This window comes from Talpa occidentalis, unplaced genomic scaffold (assembly GCF_014898055.3).
Source record: "Talpa occidentalis isolate TD23 unplaced genomic scaffold, MPIMG_talOcc4v2.1, whole genome shotgun sequence".
NCBI classification, from domain to species: domain Eukaryota; kingdom Metazoa; phylum Chordata; class Mammalia; order Eulipotyphla; family Talpidae; genus Talpa; species Talpa occidentalis.
The window spans coordinates 31172653-31197397 of NW_026555331.1; the positions used below are offsets into that span (position 1 = coordinate 31172653).

The window sequence follows — 24745 nt, forward strand, 5'->3', positions numbered from 1 at the left end:
CCCCTTGAGCCACCAGGGAGGCCCTGACCAGTAATAATTTTTACATTTTATTTCATTTTACTGGTTTAGAAGTTACATGTTCTTATTCAGTTTTCATCCTTACAATTTTAGCATTCATACTGAAATTAACAAAGTCTACAATTAGTCAACTTTACCCTTCTCTCAAGCAATTCAGGTGTCTTAGAATGCTTTAATTTTTATTCTACCATGCTCATTTGCATATCATTTTTCTAAGGCATTGTAAATTTGTTTTATATCCTCCAAGTGGTCATTATTATTATTTTTATACTTTTGATGCTCCTGTAGATTTATTCATGTACAATTTCCTTGCTTACCATTGCTTTTTTTACATCACATTCCTTCCTATAGGTTTAATTTCTGAAGAATATCTTTTAGTAAGTTTTTCACTAGGATTTGCTATTAAAAATCAGTTTTATTTATCTGAAAATGTCTATCTTATTTCCTCATTGATAATTTAGCTGCATATAGAATTCTACATTGATGGTTTTCTCTCAGCACTGTCTTCAGGTTTCCAAGGAGGATGAACCTTCCATTGTTTGTAATTATGACTTTCTCTTTGACTTTGGTTTTGTGTATTTCATCTCCTCCTTTATTGACTACAAATGTCTTGGGTCTAAATTGTTCCTAAAGCTTGAGGAATCTTGTCTTTCATCTATTCTGGGAAACTCCTCAGTCATTATTTCTGTAGGTTTCTAGTTCTTCCCTTTCTGTATTCTATCATTATGGATTCCTGGTCTAGCCAGTGTTGATGCATTTTAATCCTATTGATATTCTATCCTTTTGAAATCCTAGTCTCTTAAAATCTCTCTTAATATATCAGATTTTTCTATTTTTCACTATATGCGTTGTGTGTGGTCTATTGAAATAGATTCATTTCCTTTGATCCATTTTCCAGTTCATATATTATTTCCAATTCATTTGTTATTATTATTATTATTATTATTCAGATTTTCAATTTGCTATTTAACCCATTAATTGTGTCTAATCATTTTTTTAAAATGTGTTTTTTTATTGTTAGGCCTGCTTCATGTGTTTTTCAAATCTTCCTGGTGTTTTTCTTTTTGTCTTATTTTTTTCTTCATATTTTTTATTTCTTCTCTTTTGTATTTAAGAATTTTAACCTGAGCCTCCCCGGTCCACAGCTGTTGAGTGCTGGGTTGCAAAGCTGCCTGCAGCTTCTGCAGCGCAAGTTTGATCCCCACCCGCCGGGCGAGGGTCCCACATGGCACGCAGACCTCTCCTGCCGCCTGCTGCTCCCCTTAGCAGTATACTTCATCAGTCTGCCTGTTCTGCTCTCTGCTCTGGCTCTGGTGAATTCTCCCACCCTCCCGCGCTTCTGACTGTACCCAGTGCTTGTATAAATAAATAAATCTTAAAAAAAAATTTTAAAAATTAAAAAAAAGGAATTTTAACCTATAGTATAGTCTACAGCAATATTAGTTATCTATCCTTGCATAGCAATATCATTAAACTTTTTGACTTAAAACAACATGCATTCATCATTAGTGTGAATCAGGAGAATGGGTAAAGCGTTTCTGGATCCTCTGCAGGCTGTATATCAAGATGTCAGACCAAGGCTGTTTTCTCAATTGGGGAACTCTGCTTCAATGCACACATGATTATTAGCAGCATTCAGTTCTTTGCAGGCTGCCAGATTGAGGGACTCAGATTTTTTGCTGGTTGGGCTCTAGAAGACCTTCAGTTCTGTGTCATGTCGCCCTCTCTATATTGCAGCTTATAAGATGGCAGTGCTTCTTCAAAACCAGCAAGGGAGAGAGTTTCTTATCAAAATAGGAATTACTGCATTGTATGACATGATTACACATAATCAGACAAATCTCATCACCATTGCTATGTTTTGTTTAGAAGCAAGCTACACTTTATACCCACATTTGGGGAGAGTCCTGAATGCCAGGAGACATTCTATTCATGGAGCCACCCTTGAGTTTGCTGTGGTATCAAATAATTCTACTATTGGTAGTTCTCAGAAGAACTCATTCTGCTATTTATTATATCTACAAATACGGTGGATTCTTCCCTTGTGTATTTTGTAATTTTGAATTATGAACTCTTTAGTGGGATTTTTATCTATAGTTATTCCTCTTGGCATATTTATAATGCCAATTTCTCATCATGGAGTATCCTCATGAGCCAAGTATAAATCTTAAAAACCAAACCTACATGATGTAAACTCATAGTAATGAATTCTTAGATTTTTTTTCTTTTCCATTGAGTCTAGGCCAAGTCAAATAAGCTTCTTTTTTGTTTCCTAGATTTGATAGGTATATATATGTAAATCATCCCCTATCCCTCCGCAGTACTTCACTTTGTTTATACCACTTGAAAGACTTCAGTATATACATATATATATGTATGTATGTATACACACACACACACACATACACACACATATATAGATTGGTCTTGGTGTAACTTTTTTGCCTCTTAAAGGTACACGGCCTTGTCTCGTGTACTGTGTGGTCCTTATAATCCATGCCCTTGGTTTATACTGTAGTAGTGCACCAATTTCAGTGCCTCTTCTGCTATATAGAAGTTCTTATGTCAACTCATAAGATTTTCAAAAAGATTTCATAAGCTATTGTAGATGGGGCCTCCCCTGTGGCGCAGCCTCTGCAGCACAGGTTTGATCCCTGGCTGCTCCCCAGCCACCGGAGGGTCCCACATGGCGCGCAGACCTCTCCTGCCGCCTGCTGCTCCCCTCAGCAGTGTGCTTCGGTTCTTCTGCCTGCTCTGCTTCCCGCTCTGGCTCTGGTGAATTCTCTCACCCTCACGTGCTTCTGTCTGTACCAAGTGCTTGTATAAATAAATAATAAATAAATAAATCTTTTAAAAAAAGATATTATAGATGGAAATAGCTTGTGTAGTGCACTGTATGGAATATGTAGGTGTTATTAATCAATACTTAAAGTTCTGTCAATTTTCTGAATAATAGGATTTGAAGAAATTTAAAAAAATATGATGGAAGAACAACAGCTCCTAAATCAATAGTCTTTCAGTCAACACTAGAACTTACTCTGAGTTTCATAATGCAACTTAAATCCAAATATACTTCATAAGTGCACAACTTTTTAAGAATATCTTTCACAATATCATGTTATTTACTTAAAGAGCGCTTTTTCCAATGAATAATTACTGAAGTACTAAAATCATATTTAAAGTAAAACTAGATAGCATCATAACTGGAGATAAATAGGATCTTCATCAACAGATAGCAGTTGCTTACTACTTTTTAAGTAATCATCAGCTCCTTTTCAAATACCTGTAGGATGGAGGAAACTTTTTTCCTAATTTTTGAAGCAAAAGCTGTCATCCTTTGGTATTATTCCTGCTCTATGAAGCCCTACAAATTAAATCTTTCTTTTTGGGGTGAAAACTCTTCAAACAAAAAATTATACTGTCCTCTTTTATTTATATTAGCTACTTATATTAACTCGTATCTTTCAATATCTGCAACCATAGCTAGATGAAATCTTAATATTGGAAGTCACATTTCTGAGTTCTCTACCCAGTAATTTGACAGCTAGGAAATACTCTGGCCTAATGTGCTGGTGAGAGACTCTTGTTGCTTCTATTTATATACTTTAATCTAATGAAATCACTTGATGGCAAGTAAATCAGTCTCCAATACTCCCTGTCTGCTAGGGTCCCTAATAACATCACCACTCTATCTTGTATTTGCAAAAATTCACAAGAGAGAAAGGAAGCACAAAAACTGAATTACTAAATATTAACAAATCTGTACCATACATCAGTGTGTTTTGAAGTCCTAAGTTCCAATGTAATAGCCATGCAAAATTCTTTAAACATATTTATTGCTATCCTTCTCTTTCTCTGGCCTCAAATCATTTCAGTTTTCTGTTAGATATAGTGTGGATCCAAATGAAATTCCTACTAGATTGTGGAGCATAAGCTTGCCTGTATATGTCCATATATTTGACCCTTTAGTATTATTACTGTTTTATTAGTGAGGTAACATTGATTTACAACGTTGTATGTGATTCAGAGGCATAGGATCTCACTTCCTCAGTCCCAAGTCCTCACACCACACCCACCACCAAGGCATCCAGTTCTCAGCCATAGTCCATTATGTTCCCTTTCCCACAACGTTTCCCCCTCCCCCTCTTGTAGCCTCAGTTCTCTGGTTAGTGTTCTAGGGACTGTTAGTGATTTGGTTTTATTTGACTCTGTTTTGTTTCTCTATGTTCCACATATAAATGAAGCCATCTGGCATCTCTCTTTCTTCTGACTTATTTAGCACTCCTCTAGTTCTATCCATGTTGTTGCGAATGGCAAGAATTCAACTTTTTCCTTTTTTAAAGCTGAGTAGTATTCCACTGTGTATATATACCACATTTTTCTGATCTACTTCCCTGTCATTTGGCAATAAGGTTGTTTCTATAACTTGGCTATTATAAACAGTCTTGCAATAAACATAGGAGTGTATATATTCCTTTTGATTAGTGTTTTTGCATTATTTGGCTAGATCCTAGGGGAGAAGTTGTTGGATCTTATGGTAGATCTATTTTTAATATTTTGAGAAACCTGAAGACTTTTTTGGCCCTGTTGCTTCTGTTACAGAGCAGGGAGGGGGCAGCCTAGACCCCGCAAACCTGCCTGCTCTAAATAGGTTCTGCCATCCGCCGCATCAACACAAAACATATGAGACTTTAATGGGAAGGAACTTTAATCCAATTAGGAAACAATACAGGAAAGGCAAAGAATCTAATTTCTAAATCAAGCACCCAAAGTTACCCATCCCCTTGTGGGTAAAACTCCATCCAAATGGGATTGGCCCAAAGCAAGTCCTCAAGATAAAAACCACCATGGTCACCTCCCCATGGGTCTCTCACCCACATCTGTGTCACCCAGTCTACGACCAAAAGGCAAGCGCAGTTTCTTCACATGTCTCCATTCCATGTGCCTCCTCCAGGTCTCCTCCTGGCTCTCCATCCTGCTTCTGTCCTTCTTCAGTCTCCTCTGCAGCTTCTTCTCTCTCTGCTCAGCTCCACCCTCCTTTTGGATGGGGCAGGACCCTCCCCCTTTCCTGGGGACCACCCTGTTACACTCCTCCTCCTGTAGAAACAGAAAACAATATAAAATGAATAGCAATTAGACCAGCAATTACATGCACTTTTTGCCTAGCTGCAAGACTTGGACTGATATTTCCATGAACATTTATTAAACATCTTCTATATGCTAGACTCTGATCCATGCTGATAACTCTTGGATGAATGAAGCACACCCAAGTGCTACCCCCCAAATGCTATGAAGCTTAAAGAATATGCTTTTCTCAAGACAAAGAAGTGGACAAAATGAAACCAATACAAACTCTAGAAATCTGACTGCACAATTGAGGCTACCAGAGAGGGTGTGTGTTAGGTGGTGGGGAGCAAAGGGAGACTGGGCCCAACAGACTATAGTGAGGGGTTATAGATACTTGGTTGGTGGGTGTGGTGTGGTAACATGTATCTTGAACATACCCCTAAATCAAGTACCAACACTACTACAATAAAAAAAACAATTTAATTATTTTATTTTATTTTTTAAATGTGTTTTTTTGGCTACATTTCCAGAGATCCCTAGAAAGATCAAGAAATAAGAGACCATTGAGTTCTTTACCCATAAAATTTTCATTGTCCTGAGGATGTTTTGAAGTCTGAGCTAATTTTAGGTAACCAAAACCTTGAGTGTTACCCTTTGAAAATACATTTTATGGCACGAGAAGGGCAGTGTTGATTTTTCTCTCATAATCAACTTAGTTTTTTCTGTGCTCACTATCATCCATTACCTTAATTGTTTAGCTCCTCTCCTTACTTGGCATTTACAGGACTTAAATACTTCAGGGTGGTCCTGACATTTTCACTGAAGGGCTATGAACTGAGTGCTTCTTCTCTATGCTGATGGTGTATTTTCAGGTGCACTAACAGAGCTCATTATTTCTTTATACAGCAGCAGCATTAAGAATCAAGCTGTGTTTTCAAAAAGATGAATGGGCATGGGTGAGAAGTGAGGTTGGGCTGCTGATTAAATGTGGAAAATCATGTAGCTCTTATAGCTTTATGGCAGATGTCAGTGTCTTTGTAATGAGGTTCTTTTTTGAGTGCTGGCAATTATTATTCAGGCTTTGTTACCTTATTTGTTTTTGTTACCAGAGAGATGGTGTCCCAAGTAGCAGTCAGAATGAATTCCTAAGCTCTGTGAATCACTGAGAAGAAAATCAGCAGGGTTCTCATCTTGCATCCCATTTTCTTGTGCTTATTAGTGGATTCAGGAAGAACTCAACTAGCTTTCTGGATTAAAGTTATACATTAACTGCTCCTATTTCTGATGTTTATACCAGCTATCCACAGTTTGTCTTAAGATTTTGAATAATATAGGAGTATGAACCAAATAAAGACTCTTCAAAGACCCTTCCCCTCCACCCAGCTCTTGTGCTCTTCCCTCCTGTTTTGACCCCTTTCCCTCCTCTTCCCCTACTGTAAGCTTCAGATCTATGATCCACCTGCAAGTTTTATCTTTTTCTTGATCCTTGGTTTGGTTTCTCTATATTCCACATTATCTTTTGCCATACAATATTTAAAAGATCCTCTTCTGATCTTGTTTCCAGAAAGGTTAACACCTGAATTTCCCTAAACCGTAATTTTCATTATACTTGACATTTATTTAAAGTTTGCTGTCTTTTAAATTCCTTGGTAATCACTTTACAGGCGTAATTTTATTTACTTCTTGACAATCCTAAGAGGTAGATATTGTACTATTCTTGTTTCATGGATGAGGAAACTTAGATTTCAAGAAGTTGATCACTATCCATTCAGCAACTAGTAAGCCTGGAATTACAAACAAGTACTCTGATTCCAGATTCACTATACTTAGCTTTAAATCATTGCTGTTCCATCAATGGTTTCAAGAAAAAGGAACATACATTTAACATTTAAAAAAAAATCTTTTACTTCAGTCTTGAAAAATTTTATATATATTTTTTTAACATTATTTTTCATTTTTGCATAATGTGTGCTTTCTCCTCTCAGGTGTAGTCCCTGTAAAATTCCCACCACCAATTCACCCATGAACCATCACCATAGTTCCTTGTGCTCTTCCTTCCCCTTTTGTGATACCTCTACCTCCCCCTCCCCTGTAGAATGTTTCTGATTTATAGTTGCCTGCTGGTTTTGCTTTCTTATTTATTATTACTGTTTTTTTTCCCTCATCCCTTTTTTGGTTTCCCATATTCCTCCTTTAAGTGAAACCATTTGATATTTTTCTTTTTCCTTCTGGCTTATTTCACTGATTTTTATTAACATTAAATGTTAAAAGTCACCCTTAACATTTTCCTACCACTGGGTTGCTAAGTTCATGTAGGCAGTCTACTTTGTTTATCTTGTATGTTCAGAACAGGAGCTGGCATATAAAAGATGCTCTATTATTTATCAAATGAATGAATGAACTAATTGATATGTTTATATCCTTAGCAACACATTATAAAACTACAGATAACCATCAATTATTTAATATGACTGCCAGGTGTTTTTATTTAAAAATTTTTTTAGTGTAAATAACTTAACAAACCCCCATAATATACCATCACCCAACAGTGATCAAGATTCTCTCTTCTCAGACATACTATATTTATAGACCAACTTGGCTCTCAATAAAAATACCTCTCAGGTTTCATTGGAGCAACAGTGACATTTTCTTGCCCCTCACACCTTGCCCAAGGAACTTAAAAACAAGGTTGCTTTCTGAAACTTAAACTTTGAAATAAACATTTAATAATTCAGAATGGATATAAGCTGTTGTCTGGAGATAGAATGACTTCCCATGCCTGCAAGACATAAGCACATCTAAAGAAAGAATGTTCCAGTGAAGAAGCGGCACTGGTCAGCAGCAGCATCCCAGAGAGGGAAGATCTTGACCTTGTGCTTGCAATGGTATCCTGGTTACCTACTCCTGTGAGCATCTGTTCAGCATGATAAGTTCCCAATGGAGAGAACATTTATGGAGATCATATCGTTAACTTCCCTTTCCAAGGTGGTTGTGCTGGTTAACATAATAAACACTCAACCTCATTGACCATTTATTTTTCTCACTGTCAAGTAATCCCCAGATGCTCTGGTTTTGTATCTCCACTTTGTGCTTTGTTAAACATGGATTAGCATCCCTGTGAGGCAGGATTTTTTTTTAAGCCAAAGATGCTAATATAGTTAGGCTTTTTTTTTTTTAAACCCTCCTATGAATATTTGTACTGAAGTTCTTTTTTTTAAAAAAAAGATTTATTTTTTAATTTATTTATACAAGCACTGGGTACAGTCAGAAGCGCGGGAGGGTGAGAGAATTCACCAGAGTCAGAGCCGAGAGCAGAGCAGGCAGACTGAGGAAGTACATTGCTGAGGGGAGCAGTGGGCAGCAGGAGAGGTCTGCACGTCATGTGGGACCCTCACCTGGTGGCCGGGGATCAAACCGGCGCTGCAGAGGCTGCGGGCAGCTTTGCAACCCAGCGCTCAACCGCTGTGCCACCGGGGAGGCCCTAGTCAGGCATTTTTCATTGAATTATTCTTTGTTTGCTGATTTACAAGACATTATTATTGTTTAGAAGTTAAATAATTCCACTAGTTTAAATACAGGTTTTGATTTTTGTCAGTCAAATGGTTTGTAAAACAAATTCAAAAATCATCAAAATAAAATCTTAGGTTGCCTTAAACATCTTCATAATAAGTTTTCTGTATAATTTATTTTATTCCATCATATACTCAATCAATTTTGCATAAAATACCTTAAGCAATAGCCCGAGTCAGTCTTAAGCCTCGTCTATTGTCCCTAGAGGTTATGGTCTGTTTTTGGCTTTACTTAACGTGTTCTGTTTTCCCTTCTGAGTTTTCATTCTGTCCAAAATAATTCAAGTTTCTTTTATTCTTTTCTCCCATTGGCATTTTGTTAGGTTCTCATGCGTTGAATTCTTAGTAGAGTCTGAGTAATTGCCAGAAATTCTCAGTATGATTGTCATCATGTTATCTTTTTTTGTGCAATTCCATTTTGTGCTGATCTCTGCAGTAGTTTGCCTCTCAGTATCAGGATGTTGCAATTTTCAGATCCTGTCTTTAAGATTCCTAATTGAAAAGCCCAAGGTCCTTCACATGAAAATTCATTTGTGGAAAACGCCATCTGTGATTTATTCCCTCTCGGCATAGCTCCTCAGTAATGTTTTTGAGTTCCTAGTGGGATAGGAGAGGTCATTAAAAATCATCATTTTTTCCTCCTTTTACAGAAAAAAAAAAACATTGAATTGCTTGAGCTTGCTCATTATTTTCTTTTTCTGCCTCATATGAACTCAGATAATGATGTTCTCTGCCTACTAGAGCTGCGAATGGTTATGAAAACAGGCTTCTCTTTTTGTTGAAGTAAATATTTTGTGATTTCTGTAAGTGTCCCATATCGGGGCATTTATATTCCTTTTATAAATCCTCTAGGGACTCTTTGCCTTAGCTTTTTGGAACACAGTTTTATCTCATTGTTTTATATAAATTCCAAGGATAGAATTATTGAGTCCAGTTGAGAAGATCCCACATTACTTGCTATTTGCTTTCAAGTAACACAATGTTTTTGTTGTTGTTGTTGCTGTTGTTACAGTGTAGTGGAGATCTGTTCTATTATGTTTAAGATTATCTGTGAAATGATTTTGGTCTCTTTGGAGTCTAGACATTGCATCAAGATTCATTTGTACCAATTTTATTTCTCATCATATTTTCATGTTGTTTTTTTCATAGCTGTTCCTTGTACTTTCTCTTAAGGACAAGTTAACAACTAAACTCTTACTTTCTGGTTTCCTGATGAGAGTAAGGTGAAATGTAACATTTGAAGCTTTGCCCATTTCTAAAAATGACTATTCTGAATGTAAACAATTTCAATGAAAAGCTTATTTACCTTTTTCAGCTTCTTACAGTTCAGCTTTGCTTTAACTTAACTATTAAAAGAATTTTACTTCTATTTAAAGAAATGAATATCAGTTCCTAAAACATATGCAACACTGTAAATTAACATTACCTTTAGTAAAATATTTTAAATAAGTGAATTAAAAGTGGACATCCGTTAAACGGTATTTAATTGAATTGTGTTACAAATTGGCATATTCTGTCATGAATTGGTATAACCTGGTATGTGGCTTTGCCACCAGTAATTATTCAAATTAATTATAATTTTTTTTCCTACTTTATTTTTCTTTCTTGAGCAGTCATGATAGGAAAAGGGAAATATGTGTGTCTTATAAATCAGTGGTGTGATGAGAAACATTTAACAACCAGCTTTCCAGGGGAAAAGTAGCCTTGCTTTGTAGTATTTGCTGTTCTCTGGTGCAAATATTCTCACTGTGCAGGATTTCAAGCTGCCAACATGATGTCACTGAACACAGAGGCAGGGGAAGAGATGCACAGTGGCTTACCATAGAGTAATAGTTCCTCCATATGCACACAATAGAAAAAATAACCTCAGAGCTTGGATAATAGTAAAACAGTGAAATTATAAGGAAATGATGATTTTTGAGTATTTATTATCTTTGTTTTTAATCTAATTTAACTATGTGTATGTACTTTAATTTTTAATAATGATTAGTTTAACAATCTGCTCACAAAATTTCTGAAAATTTACTAGTTGGCTCTTGTGAGCTGGTATGAGCTGGCTGCAGTGCATCAATGCTACAACGAAGGAAGAGAGATAATGACAAGGGAACTATCCCTCCGTTCCTCTCCATTTTAATGTTACAAGGAGGCCCTGACCCTCCAAATTTTTCTCTCTACCTTTAAAGATTAATTTATGAATCCTTTGTTTGCTCCTAACAAAGAAGGCACATCACCTTTACTCCAGAATTTCTAGGTCCTGAAATTTGTTTATTGTGAACTAAAAGAAGGAACTTATAAAAAAAAAAAACTTTGTATATTTCATTAGCCAAGGTTTTCGACTATTTGTCTTTACAGTGTATGAAATAGTGCCATGAGTTTTGTGGGGAATATCTTCTTCCTAAGGAGCCAGCTAGGTCTTTGTTGCCCTTACCCTGTTAGTCCATCTGGCAGAACCCTAATGCTACATTCCAATAAGTAGGAGGAAATATCGACAGCACAGTTTTATACTTCTGTTTTCTCTTAGTGGGCATCTAGTACAATCATTAGGAGAATGCTTGCTACATGTCGCACAATTAGAATTTCTTCACTTATCATTGCAGTCGAGTAATGGGTCTAAGAAAAATGAACTTCCTAATGACCCCAAATGCTGTAGCATGAATGTTTGTTTGCTGTGGAATGGTTTAATCAGTGATATTTTAAAACTACTTTTAAAATGTCCCCAATTTTAGTTAGTGTGGTGGTGTGCTCTGCTAGATGTCCTATACTCTGGCATTAAGAACTCACAACATACAGATTTTGACAGCTCTTGTCTCTGGTATGCTAAGGGACTCATTTTAATACATACAATTCTAAAGTTGAAGTTTTATGTTTCTGTTTCTTACTTCCAGTCCTCGCCTGGTGGTGACAGCAGAACATCATGGAATTGGTGTTACCAGGCAATCATAAAAAGATACATGCACATGATCATTAAAATAAATACATCAAAATGAAGTATGTGAAACTATTCCATTAGCATAACTAACAGCTGAAATGTAACATAACAAATCAACACATGTGCTACAACATTTGGTATTATTCTTGACTTTGCCTTTTAAGGCTATACAGAAATTATTCTTGTTTTTATTGGAACACAGATGAGTGTCAAGCTGTAGCTCATCAAATGGCCCTTCCTTATGGAAAAGATGCTTCCCCAAAGACTGCACTAACCTCTGGCACAGTGAGGATATTTTTCTGGGTGCTGCAGGAGCTTGATAATTGGAAACGAATCTCATAGCTATCATCATTTAGTCTTTGGTGCAATGAGAAATCCAAATAGCACAAACAGTTGTGTAAAATACTTTTTCTTTTTGCTTTTAACACTGTTAAAAACAAGAATACGTTCAATATATTCAGAATTCTCCTTTCTCAGGTATGCTTATCTGGGCTTTCTTATGCAGTCAGAGACCATCAGTACATTCATTTTTTATTAAAAAAATGAATAAAATGTGGGAACAATAAGCCTGGAATGCATTGTGATATACTTTAAAGGAGATGGGGATCTACTTCCATCCAAGAGAAGGCCAATTAACCTATACTTTCAAAATGATTTTGAAAATTACTAACTGGTGATGCTGAAATCTTGCTTGAAAATATCTTAGTGTTGAAAAATACATAAATTGAAATGGGAACTGTCACATTTTAATTTGTACTATCTCCTGTCTAGTGCATTATAGCTGTTGTGTACAAGATATGGATTCCAGTTAATGAAACATCTGAGATTTCCTTAAAGAGACAAACACAGAAATATTTTTGTGTTTTCCCCCTGTAATACCAATAAGCTAACATGTTTGAAAAGTAATTCTCTCATCTTCATTTCTCCCAGTTTGCTTCTCTCTTCCACTTTCCAGTTCAGTTTTCCTCCTGGGTCCATGGAATCCATCCTACATCCTTTTCTGTAGATAGTCTTGTTAGAGTTTAATAAGGCCTTGGGAGTTTAATTAAACAAGAAAATTAACTCCCAGGATTTCAAGACTGTAAGAGATTATTTTAGGGAGAGGCACTGCTTCCCCCCCTACTTGATACAGACGCCAAGAAAGTGAGTCACAGGCACAGGTGTAGAGTGGGCTGGGCAAGCCGCCCATTGTGCATTTCCTGATTACATAACCTCTGCGTGTCTCCAGGAGAGATGGAGTTTAGAACCTTGTTATGCACAGTGCCAGGCAGTTTGATCACAGACAGGCAGTGCTTGTATCCCTTCTCCAAAACTTTCCTGCTGGGTTGTTAAAGCATCATAGGTTAATGTTTAAATTGGAATCATGTCGGCCACAGCTGTGCCTGAGCGAATCTCTGCTTTAATGTGAATCAGAGTAGCTGACTTGGAAATGAAGGAAGCATTTTCTTCTCCAACATCAGCTACATTGTTATTTACTCAGTGGCTAGAAAGGAAGAACTGGGTGGTCAATAAAAAATGCAAGTAATCCCCAGATACACTGTTAAACCATGTTAAACAATGTTTTTAGCCCATAATTAGACTATATTATTTAGCAATCATAAAGCATAATCTTTACATTCCATTTTAAAATCCATTTAGATCAACTTAAAAATGATTTTTTATCATGTTTATAAAGACTTTAAAGGTGGTGTTTAGTTTATTAATTTTCTTGTGTATATATGACTACATCCTTTGTGTTTGTCATGTATGACTAAGTCAGTGCTTATCAGTTATCCACTTGGATTGTCCATGGATTATGAGAAACACTTATCAGATTTTAATGGCATAATTCAGTGGAAAATACTCCAAATTGATTCTGTGGCCTAATAAAGAATTGACAATGGAATTAAATTTCCTCCTCTTTACTACCCAACCATGTCTGTTGCTACCACCCAGCGGAGAGAGCAAACGCACAGGAAGATGGTGAATATATATAATGTGGGCTTGGGATACTGCAGGAAGAATGACCTTTCAAGAAAGCTTCTCTCTATTGCTTCCAGTTCTGTGATTTTACAATAAGACTAATTAAGAGTTGGGGAGGTGAGAGGAGTATATTGCCCTTAAGGATTATGCTGGTTATCGCAGTGGGAATTGAACAAAGAGAAATTACTTAGAGAATAGGAACAATGTTTTGATAAATCTGATTGCGCTTCTGACTGTGCCCAGTGAGTGTATAAATAAATAAAAATGGATCTTAAAAAAAACAAAACAAACAAACAAAAAAAACACCTTAGTAGTACTTGGGACAATTTATTAAAAAAAAAAAATCTGATTGTGAGTGGAAAAGAAAAAAAAAGGGGCAAACAAATACTTAAATTTTGTTGCAGTCAGATAGGGAAATATTTTTTATTTTTAGTACAGTTTTCATTTAGTATGTTTATCCTTAATAAGGAAGTCTATGAAGCATCAGTCAATACAATTTCTAAATAAAATACTCCTTGAGTGAAGCTTTGACTCCTTTCCTTTATTTCCTTCCTTTATTTTCAACTTTTAAGTATGTGTCAGATATTTCCAAGACATCTTGTTTTAGAGATATTTAATAATTTTATCAAACTGTGGGTGGCTGTTAAGTATAAGGATGCCCTATGGTGGCAATACCCAATGGGGAGGATCCTAATATTACCTCAATTAAAAGAATAAATAAATTGCTAAAAAAAATACTTGGATGAATTTGTGGATAAGCAATGGGATAGACAGACAAATGGTAGACAGATGAGAAAGCAAAACTGTAAAGCTACTGATGGTATGTACCTTTCTGTTTGAAAATTTTTATACTAGATTATTGTGGAAAATATAAAATATTTTTTAAATATCAAAACAAAAGATGATAAAACTTACCATCTAAGCCAGGAGTCCTATGAGAGTGTAAAGGGACTATTAACAAATTATGCCAGGACAGGTGGCTTAAACTAGAATTGTAGCTGTTTGGGACTGTGGGATATTCAGCCCAATAGTATTGCATGGACCACTCTGGCTCCAATTGAGCAGAGTGTTTAATTCAGTAATAGGAGTAGCAGACAGTAACCTGGAAAGGGTCTGGCCATGCTTGGTGAGGAGATTGAGTTTTATTGGTTTTTGTTGGGATAGAACTGCTGCTTCTTATTTCTTCTGGTTTTTACACTTGTCAGTTTCTCCTTGTTTCATTGTGGAGATTAAATTCATAAGACTTGTATTTGAGGAGGAAACTGAGGAAGTCAAAGAATGTGCTATCAGTGATCTGTCATTAATGAAAACTGGAAATACAGGAGGAAGGGAGAGGCTTGGAAAGCACGGAAAGAGAATTCATTGTATTATTGAGACACTGAGTTTGAGTGTCCATAAACTGTTTATGTAACTAAAGTTTCAGGCAGCTAACAGAAAGGGCTTCAATTTCAGGAAAGATGTAACTTACATATATTGGGTTTCTTCCACATATATTGTTGGTTTTTAAGTTTTTGATAATAGATGAACTAATTCATCCATCCATCCACTCATCCATCCATCTACCCGCCCATTCATCCTAAAGTTAGTATTATGTCAAATGCTAGGGATCATTAATAAACAGATAAAAGTAATAAAAAAAAGTAGACCTAATATCTGACTTCATAGAACTTACAGTCCAGCAAGAAAATCATATAAGTATAGGGTCCTATGGGAGCACATAGAATGATACCTAAGCCAGTCTTTGGGAGTGAGGAAGACTGAGTCCTTTAGTATGAATAGAAGTTCCATGAAAGGCAAAAACATGATAAGGATTAAGTACATAAAAGGCATAGAATTTACAGCATGAAAGTCCTATGAGAGCATAACTGTCCTATGTGTGACAACCTGAAAGAATGTGAACTGAGAAGAAAAAAAAGTTGAACATAGAACTTTAATGAATGCCTACCTTTATTCATTATTATCATATTTTATAATCAAAATTTATTACATTTACCTTCATATTTATGCTTTCTATTCTCTATTCTTTCCTGCTTTTGTATTGGGCCACTCTTTATTTGATTTATTTATTTAGGGGAGAGCTACTAGCAATGGTATTTTTATTTGCTATTTAGGATATCTTATTTTTAATTTTGGAGGGCATTTTTTGCTGGGTATAGAATTGGAAGTCAGCAATAATTTTCTTTTGTTATTTTAAAGACTCAAGGCTAGAATCTATGTTTGATTCACCCCTATTCCTTGAGAACTTAGGGTATTTACAGGGGCTTCCTTACTGGGAGATACTGAACTAAAACCCTTGTCACACTCAGATTGAGAAACTTCCCAAAACTCTATTACAGGTAGTTATAAGAACTTTGATCTTTATTCTACATAACGTGAATAGACACTGGAGAGTATGAGCACATGGGTGAATTGCAAAAGGATTTCTCTGTTTGTTGTGGTAAGAAAAGACTATAAGAAAGCAAAGAGAAGGCCTCCCCGGTGGCGCAGCGGTTGAGCGCCAGGTTGCGAAGCTGCCCGCAGCCTCTGCAGCGCCGGTTCGATCCCCGGCTGCTTCCCGGCCACCGGAGGAGGGTCCCACATGTCCCACATGTCGTGCAGACCTCTCCTGCCACCCGCTGCTCCCCTCAGCAGTGTACTTCGGTCCTTCTGCCTGCTCTGCTCCCTGCTCTGGCTCTGGTGAATTCTCTCACCCTCCCGCGCTTCTGACTGTACCCAGTGCTTGCATAAATAAATAAATAAATAAATAAATAAATAAATAAATAAATAAATAAAAATCTTTAAAAAAAAGAAAGAAAGCAAAGAGAAACTTGAGAAGAGTAAACAGCTCTTGCAAAAAAAGCAGACTAGAGGGCCTCCCCGGTGGCGCAGCGGTTGAGCGCTGGGCTGCGAAGCTGCCCGCAGCCTCTACAGCACCGGTTCGATTCCCGGCCTCCGGGCGAGGGTCCCACATGGCGTGCAGGCCTCTCCTGTTGCGCTCGCTGCTCCCCTCAGCAGTGTCCTCTTGTGTGGCTGTTGAAATAACTTCCAAACTGCCTCAAATTTTTCTCTTTTTTTTTTTTAGAGGCATGTTTATTTATTTATTTATTTATTTGTTTGTTTGTTTGTACCTGCACTGGGTGCAGTCAGAAGCGCGGGAGGGTGAGAGAATTCACCAGAGCCAGAGCGGGGAGCAGAGCAGGCAGAAGGACCGAAGTACACTGCTGAGGGGAGCAGCGGGCAACAGGAGAGGTCTGCACGCCATGTGGGACCCTCCTCCGGTGGCCGGGGAGCAGCCGGGATCGAACCGGCGCTGCAGAGGCCGCGGGCAGCTTCGCAACCCAGCGCTCAACTGCTGCGCCACCGGGGAGGCCCTTCTCTCTCTTTTTAAAAAAGATTTATTTATTTATTTATGCATACAAGAGCTGGGATGTAGGCCAGAGGTGCCCGGGGGCTTTGGGGGTGAGAGGATTCCGAGTGGGGAGCAGAACAGGCAGCAGAACAGTCGGATCTACTGAAATGCACTGCTGAGGGGAGCAGCAGGCCAGATGGGAGAGGTCTGCTGTGCCATGGCTGGGGATTGAACTCATGCTGCAGTGGCTGCTGATAGCTTCATAGTGCTGAGACTTAACCCCTTGTGCCACCAGGGGGGTCCCAAACTGCCTCAAATCTTGATCTACTCAATCTGTTTCTCCTCTTTATAACACTGATTTATTTTTTAAAAAATCATATTCAATAATGTTACTTCTCAGAGAGTCCCCATTGTATAGCTTATATAAAAGATTCAAATTCCTTACTGAAGGATAAAAGATCATATACATGCTTTAGTGCCTTTTCCCTTAATAGCATCTTATGCTATATCTTTCCTTTAGCCAGTTATCTACTTGAAGCCTAGATTATCTCCACAATTTATAAAGCCCAGCTAGGTTTCCGTGCCTTGGATCATGTTTTCCTTCTTGAATTACCTTTTTCACCAATTCCCTTCATTCTTCTGATTGACTCCAACTCATCTTTAAGGATTCAGCTTAAGGATTATCGTCTTTCTCTCTCTTTTTAAAAAATAACATTTTATTGACTTGTCAATAGTTTACTAATTTTGGATGAACAGCTTCATACCTCAATATGTATATGTCTCACCACACCTGCCACCAAAGTTCTAGTGCCATTACCTCTATCAAATTGATGCTTCTACCCTTTCCTCCCATCTTTTTCCCCCTTTCTTTATGGTAACCACCATTTTTTTGTTCATTTGCTCTGGTTATTTATATTCTACATATCAGAGCAACCATCCAGTTATTTTCTTTCACTTTCTGTTTCACTTAGCATAATTACTTCAACTTCTAGTAATGTCACAAAAGGCGAAATTTCCCTTTTTAAAATAATAATGAGTAGTATAAGAATTATCTCCTCTTGAAAGAGTTTCTGAACATTTTATTTACCCATCCCAAGACATAAATGAGTCTTTACTGTGGATTCAGAATAATTCAATAAGCATTTATGGGATCCATCCCTGCCAAGAAGAGTTTTAGGAGTTGGAGAATTGCAGATGAATAAGCTTCAGTATTTGCCCTCAAGGACCTTGTTGTAGAAGAGAAGACATATAAATACTTCATTGCATTTAAGTGAGATAGGTATAGTAGAAGAAAAGTATGGCCTTGGAAGAAGGGTATGAGTGAAATTTTCCCAAAGGAGGAGAAATCCATGCTGGTTTTTAAAAGAAAAATTTAGAATTTTATCAGTCATAAAAATATTCAAGATTAAATAATAATATGTGCAATGGTATGGAATGTTGAAATAGTAAAGTTTGGGAATCTGCAGAAAAATTGGTATTTGACTGTAAAGCTTGAAAAGATGACTATGGGTGCCTTGGTGGTGGGTGTGATGTGGTGACAGGCATCTGAGAAGGTGAGGAGTCTGCCTCATATGCAGTGTTATAAACCAGTATTACCTGATTTTTAAAAAATAAGGTGATTAAATGGCTTGTGAACTTGAAAATATAGATAATCATTGAAGATCTTATTTGTAATCCATACCTCAATGTGATATTTATCATACTGTATTGTTTTCATTTCTCTATCACTACCAATGGGCAGACATTGGGTCTTATTCATTGCATATATAACTCCTGTAATCTTTGCATATATAACGCCTATCCAAGTACCTAAGATGTAGTAGGTATTTAGTATATACAATGTTATTAATGTGGAATCTTTACTCTTTAAAATAATCTAAAAAATTATTTGATATTTGGTACAAATCTATATCTATCTATCTAATCTATCTATCTATCTATCTATCTATCTATCTATCTATCTATCTATCTATCTATCTTCTATCTATTCTATCTATTGCCTGGGTTTTGCCTGGGCTTTACAGATCCAAAGTTTAAGTATATGAAATAAAATACAATTAGATATTCTTATTAAAACAACATTTAAATCTGTTATACAGGGTATCACATATCCAGTATACAGCATTTTATTTCATTTTTATTTATTTATTTATTAAGATTTATTTATTTATTTATACAAGAACCAGGGTACAGGCCAGATGCCCGGGAGGGTGAGAGGATTCCCCAGAGACAGAGTGGGGAACAGAACAAGCAGACTGATGAAATACACTGCTGAGGGGAGCAGCGGGTGAGACAGGAGAGGTCTGCCGTGCCATATGGGACCCTCGCCCGCCGGCCGGGATCGAACTGGCGCTGCAGAGGCTGCGGACAGCTTCACAGCGTTGAGCTCAACCACCTGCGCCAGGGGAGGCCCAGTATACAGCATTTTAAAGCCTTTTTTTAAAAAAAATATTTATACAAGCACTGGGTACAGTCAGAAGCGTGGGAGGGTGAGAAAATTTACTAGAGCCAGAGTGGGGAACAGAACAGGCAGACTGACAAAGAAATACACTGCTGAGGGGAGCAGCAGGTGGCAGGAAAGGTCTGCGTGCCATGTGGGACCCTTGCCGTCAGCCGGGGATCGAACCGGCGCTGCAGAGGCTGCGGGCAGCTTCACAACCCAGCGCTCAACCACTGCACTACCAGGGGAGGCCCAGTGCACAGCATTTTAAAAGTAAAATGTTAGTCAATTGCTTCTCAAATTTAAACAGGTATTATTGAGAGAAGGCAAATTAGTAGAAATTGACCTCCAGGAAACTTTGTGTAGGAAGCTGGAAGCTCTTTGTCTATATCTCCAGTTTCTCTTCTTTCTTTCTTGTATTTCTTCCACATCATTGGACACCAGATGGAGACATTTTTACAGCAAAAAGAAAACATTAACAACAGTCATAAGAATTTTGCAACTCAGTTGGGTAGGGCATATAGTCTGTTGGGTCTTTAAACTAGAAGACTAATAACCAGCTTACAGACCTGGTGCATTCTTGCATCTTGTTTCCACAAGGCCATTTCACATCACTTTAGAAAGTAGTACAAATGTGTTAGAAAATGCCATGGAATGTAAGGGGGAAAAGAATGTATAGCCTCTCAATCAGTCATAACATAATAGCCTGAGAAAAACTGGAATTTCCAAATCATATTCTTGTCAACATCCATTGACTAATTGACTAATTACTAAGGAAGTAATAGGAAGACAAAGTGAAAAGCAGTCTTTTGAATAAACACACTGCTTTTTTAAGTAGTTTTGCATATCATTCAGGAAAAAAATCACTTGAGCTTGTTTTGTCATCTTTTACTTTTTTAAAAAATGTCTTTGCTAAGTAATCTGCTAACCATTATAGTTTCTCCCAGTATCTTCTCCTTTCTCCCCCTTTAGTATCTTTTTGCCACATATGTCGCTCCTTCAGCCACTTTTGACATTGGACTTCAACAGGAAAAGAAAAAAGAAATTTATATGAAAATACAGCCACCATTTGAAGACCTTTTTGACACAGCAGAAGAATATATTCTTCTCCTCCTACTTGAACCCTGGACAATGATGGTAAAATCAGACCAGCTTGCCTACAGAAAGGTATTGTGGCACTGATAAATGGTGTGTGAACCTTCAGGTCTACTGCAAAATTGATAATGAGTGACATTAATTCACAAGGGAAAAATGAAAAATGTCTCATGTGGGTGAAGGATTCACACTTAACATTTAAGCAGGCTCAAAACTGGGGCAGGGAAAGTTTTCATTAACTTTTTTTTTTTTTTTGCTAGTTTCCCTGTTGTCCCCTTAAAAAAGCTTTAAATTGATTCATTTTTAGTTCTCTGTACAAATATGTCAGCAGAGAGAAATCTGAATGTTGGCCTCCTGTAAACCAGCCAATACACTGTGATCATCCACTGGCTTTGTCCCTTCTTCCCATTTCTCAGCAGTGTCTTTAATTTTGATTAATGAAAAAAGCCCGTTTAATTTTATGCTGGATGAGTTACAGTAAATATTACACCCATGGAAAATATAAACGTCTCATATGTATTGTGGAAGCACATTCTCTGACTTCAGTGCTGCTATTTTAAAGCATCCCCAGATGTTCATCAGGTCAGACTGCTTGATTGGATGAAAGTTTCAACACATCCTTTCTCATTCCAAATGAGGTCGTTGTAAGCCTCAGTGCTTGAATATTTTCACTATTCTTATTGATGGGTGGAGGAAATTTCTTTAAATATTTATTTTGAATCACAAATTAAAACCATTCACGAGTATTTTTTTTAAGTTAATGCACGTACCCTGTACATGAGGTCATTTCAGGTGGAACTCGGTTGGCTTCTCCACAGCTTTGTAGAGAGTCATGTCTCCTATCAGGAAGAATGGAGTAGGGAATTAAGGTAAAAATACCACAGCATTGTTGAGAGAGTTACCTTCTCGGTTGTGAGTGAAATTATTGTTGTGTCTTACTAAACTGAACTACCAGAATGATTAAATTTTCATTCCTGATTTCTCTTTGTCCTGAAAAAATTAGCACTGCATCCTTTCACTACAAAAATACACATATTATACTGGGAAACTTAAGGTAGTATATGAGATTTTTAAAAATCCTCTCTAGTCATTATTTTAAATACAGTATATAGTGTGGAGGAGCGTGATCCTGAAATGACTGGGAAAAAAAAAAAAGATTTAGAATTACAACTAACTTTCTAACCCAAAAAGTTTTGGCATTAGTAATGATTGTTATAAAAGGTATGGACAAATATTACACTCTTTAGTAAGAGGAAAAATAAATCTCTCTTTGATTCTAGAAACCTCCTTAAATCAGCCCAGAGAACTTCTCTAAATGTCCAGCTGACAGGATTACATTAGATTCTTTCCTAAAAAGGATAACCAAGGAGACTACCAAAACTAGCTCTTAAATACAAAAAAGTCCTTTTTCAGTCAGCCAAATTGATTTTTCCCTGCAACAGAGAAATGGAAAGTAATCTTACTGTACTGATTATATAAAGCAGTGTGATCACACTCTGAAGACTGAGACCTACTATGAGGTTTGATTTGATGATTGACTTCCCTCTAAGCAATAAACCTTCGCTCACAGACTGCTAACAATGGAGTCTTATCATTTCCTGTTCTTCTCTTGATTATTTGTCCTTAAAGCTAGCAGTACCTGCCTTTTTGACTTTTATCCTGATATAATGAATGAAACTGGAAATGTGATCCAACATATTGCACTGTTGACTAGTTCAATGGGGTGTGCAGAAAGGAGTGCTCTTTTGTGGTACTGTATCATTATGTAGAAATGTGTGCATATTTTTATCACATGTATTTGAAATGTGAATTTGCTATAACTAATATTTTTTACTGTTTGTCCTCCTGCCTTTTCCTACAACACAATTTACTTTATTGGCAAGTTTGTTTTTTTAGCCCAACATTATTGGAAAATTGTGCATTCTTTCCCCACTTTTTCATAATGCACATTCTATTGATGTTGCGAACTTTATTATTATTTTATTAGGTGGAGCTGGTGGAAGAAATTCGACAGCTAGACTCCACATACTTCAGAAAGCTACAGGCTTTGCATAAAGAGACATTTTCCAAGAAAGCTGAAGTAAGACAACTCTCTACTTAGAAAAACTATATTTGTTCTTTTATCCTGAGAGGGTTGCCACTGCATATATTGACGGGCGGGGGGCGGTGTGTTGATTTGGTAGAGAATAGGCTTTTTCATTTTTTCATTTTTCTGCTGCCTGGTATGCTGCATTTGACAGATGTCACATTTTATGAACACATTTAACAATAAAACAGATGAAATAGCAAAGGGAAATCAGCTACTCATTTGCCTTAGCTATGAGACTTCAGCCACATTATATTCCTTTGAATATTACTGGTAACTTTCTCTATGACAGCAGCTCTATTTGTTGTCAAGTCATAAAATAATTCAATCGAGTTTCCAAATAGAAAAGAAACTGTTGTGTGACAGCCTCAGGCATAACTATAGAGGAAAAAAAATGAAAAGAATGGAAATAATTTGGGTAAGTCAGTAAAAAGATCATAGTATCGACCAGGATATTACATGTCATTTTGATTTATAAATTTGCCACTTTGCATTGGCTAAGTAAACCATGATAGATGTGGAAAGTCATAAAATGTATGTATGTATTTATATAAAAATGATAGTTTAGGTACATACATATGGACTTGGAAAATGCTTAGGACATATTATTATATAAAAATATAGGAACAAAAACAGTGGTATCAGATATATAAAATTATGTATGTTTCTGTATGTGCACCAGCAAATCAGTATTTCATAGCAAGTAGTTAATAATAATTTATTAAATGTCCCTGAAAAAAGAAGCAAATGGAATGAAAAGGGACTGCACAGAAGCTGCTATGTGTTAGAACGGGTTCTAGATGCTAAATTCTTTACCCAGTTTATTATTGAATTGTTAGATGGCATTGTCCTAATAATTAATTTTTATTTAAGTTTTGCTATTTAAATTAGGAAGATAATTTGTTGTGTTTAGGAGATTTTTATGAAAAGTGTTATTGGAAAATTGTATATTCTTTCCCCACTTTTTCATAATGCACATTCTATTGATGTTGCACTAGGACAGTACTGGTGACATTGGAACTGGTATTCCATCACATACTGATCTTTCTAAACAAACAGAATATTGGAATAATGTTCCTGCAGAATATAAACATTTTAATTTTAATGATCTGCTTAACAACAAACTGGAGTTTGAACATTTCCGTCAGTTTCTTGAGGCTCATTCTTCAAGGTGAGGAACATAGGTAATTTTAAATGCATTTCATCATTTTCTAAGCTACTTTTTTTTGGTTTTATGATGCAATTTATTTAAACATGAAAAGCAACACTGAATAAACTATATTATTTATAGATATGTATTTATAGATATAGATAGACATAGCTTTATAGATGTATCTACCCAAGTATCATAATGGATTGGAAATTTGGTTCTTTATATTTTTCTTTAATATATATATTTTTAATTTTTTGCATCATTGTTCATTTTTAAACAATATTTGCTTCCCTACCCCTTTAGGTGTAGACCCCACAGAGTTTCCTTCACCAATGCACCCGTGCACCATCACCTCAGTCCCCTGTGCTCCTCCCTCCCTCCCTTTGATCCCTCACCTTCCTCCTCCCCTACAGTATGTCTGATTTATAATTGTTCATTTTTGCTTTGTTGTGCTTTGTACTGCTGTTATTTTTTTTTACACTGATGTCTTATTGGGTTCCCCTATATTCCTGCTGTAAGTGAAACCATCCGATATTTTTCTTTTTCCTTCTGGTTTGTTTCACTGAGCATAATTCCTTCTAGTTCCACCCACGTTGCTGTGAATAGCATGAGTTTATCTTTTTTGATTGCTGAATAATATTCCATTGTGTATATGTGCTACATCTTCTTGATACTGTCATCTATTTTTGGGCATTTGGGTTGTTTCCAGGTTTTACCTATTGTAAATAGTGCTGCAATAAACATAGGTGTACAGGTGTTCTTTTGAATCAATGTTTTTGTGTTCTTTGGGTACATCCCTAGTAGTAGAATTGCCGGGTCATATGGTATAAGCTACTGTTTTTTAAACTAGATATTTTGATAGTGATAGTGATATAATAGTAACTTGGTGCTAGATTTTACCCATGTCAGTCAAAATTAATGAGCATAATTACTGAAAGCTACATAAATGACTTTTTGTTATTTGGGAGTATATTTTGATAATAGCAACCCCAAAAATGTAGTTTTAAGTGCTTACACAGTATTTGTTGATACTTTTGCCAATGGTTAAATTAAAACACCAGTATGTTTATTCTTTTCCTTTTCTGCTTTTTCTTTTGC

At 36.5% G+C, this 24745-nt stretch overlaps 1 protein-coding gene across 2 annotated transcripts in view; it reads left to right on the top strand.

The window, feature by feature from the left end:
- Positions 1 to 24745, top strand: part of RGS22 (regulator of G protein signaling 22) — a 131075-nt gene that overhangs the window by 84005 nt on the left and 22325 nt on the right. For both annotated transcript variants that reach the window (XM_037503303.2, XM_037503294.2), the window contains 3 exons: positions 20286 to 20480; positions 22396 to 22488; positions 23493 to 23665. In XM_037503303.2, the coding sequence (XP_037359200.1) occupies positions 20286 to 20480; positions 22396 to 22488; positions 23493 to 23665 (461 nt within the window). The remainder of the gene's footprint in view (positions 1 to 20285; positions 20481 to 22395; positions 22489 to 23492; positions 23666 to 24745) is intronic.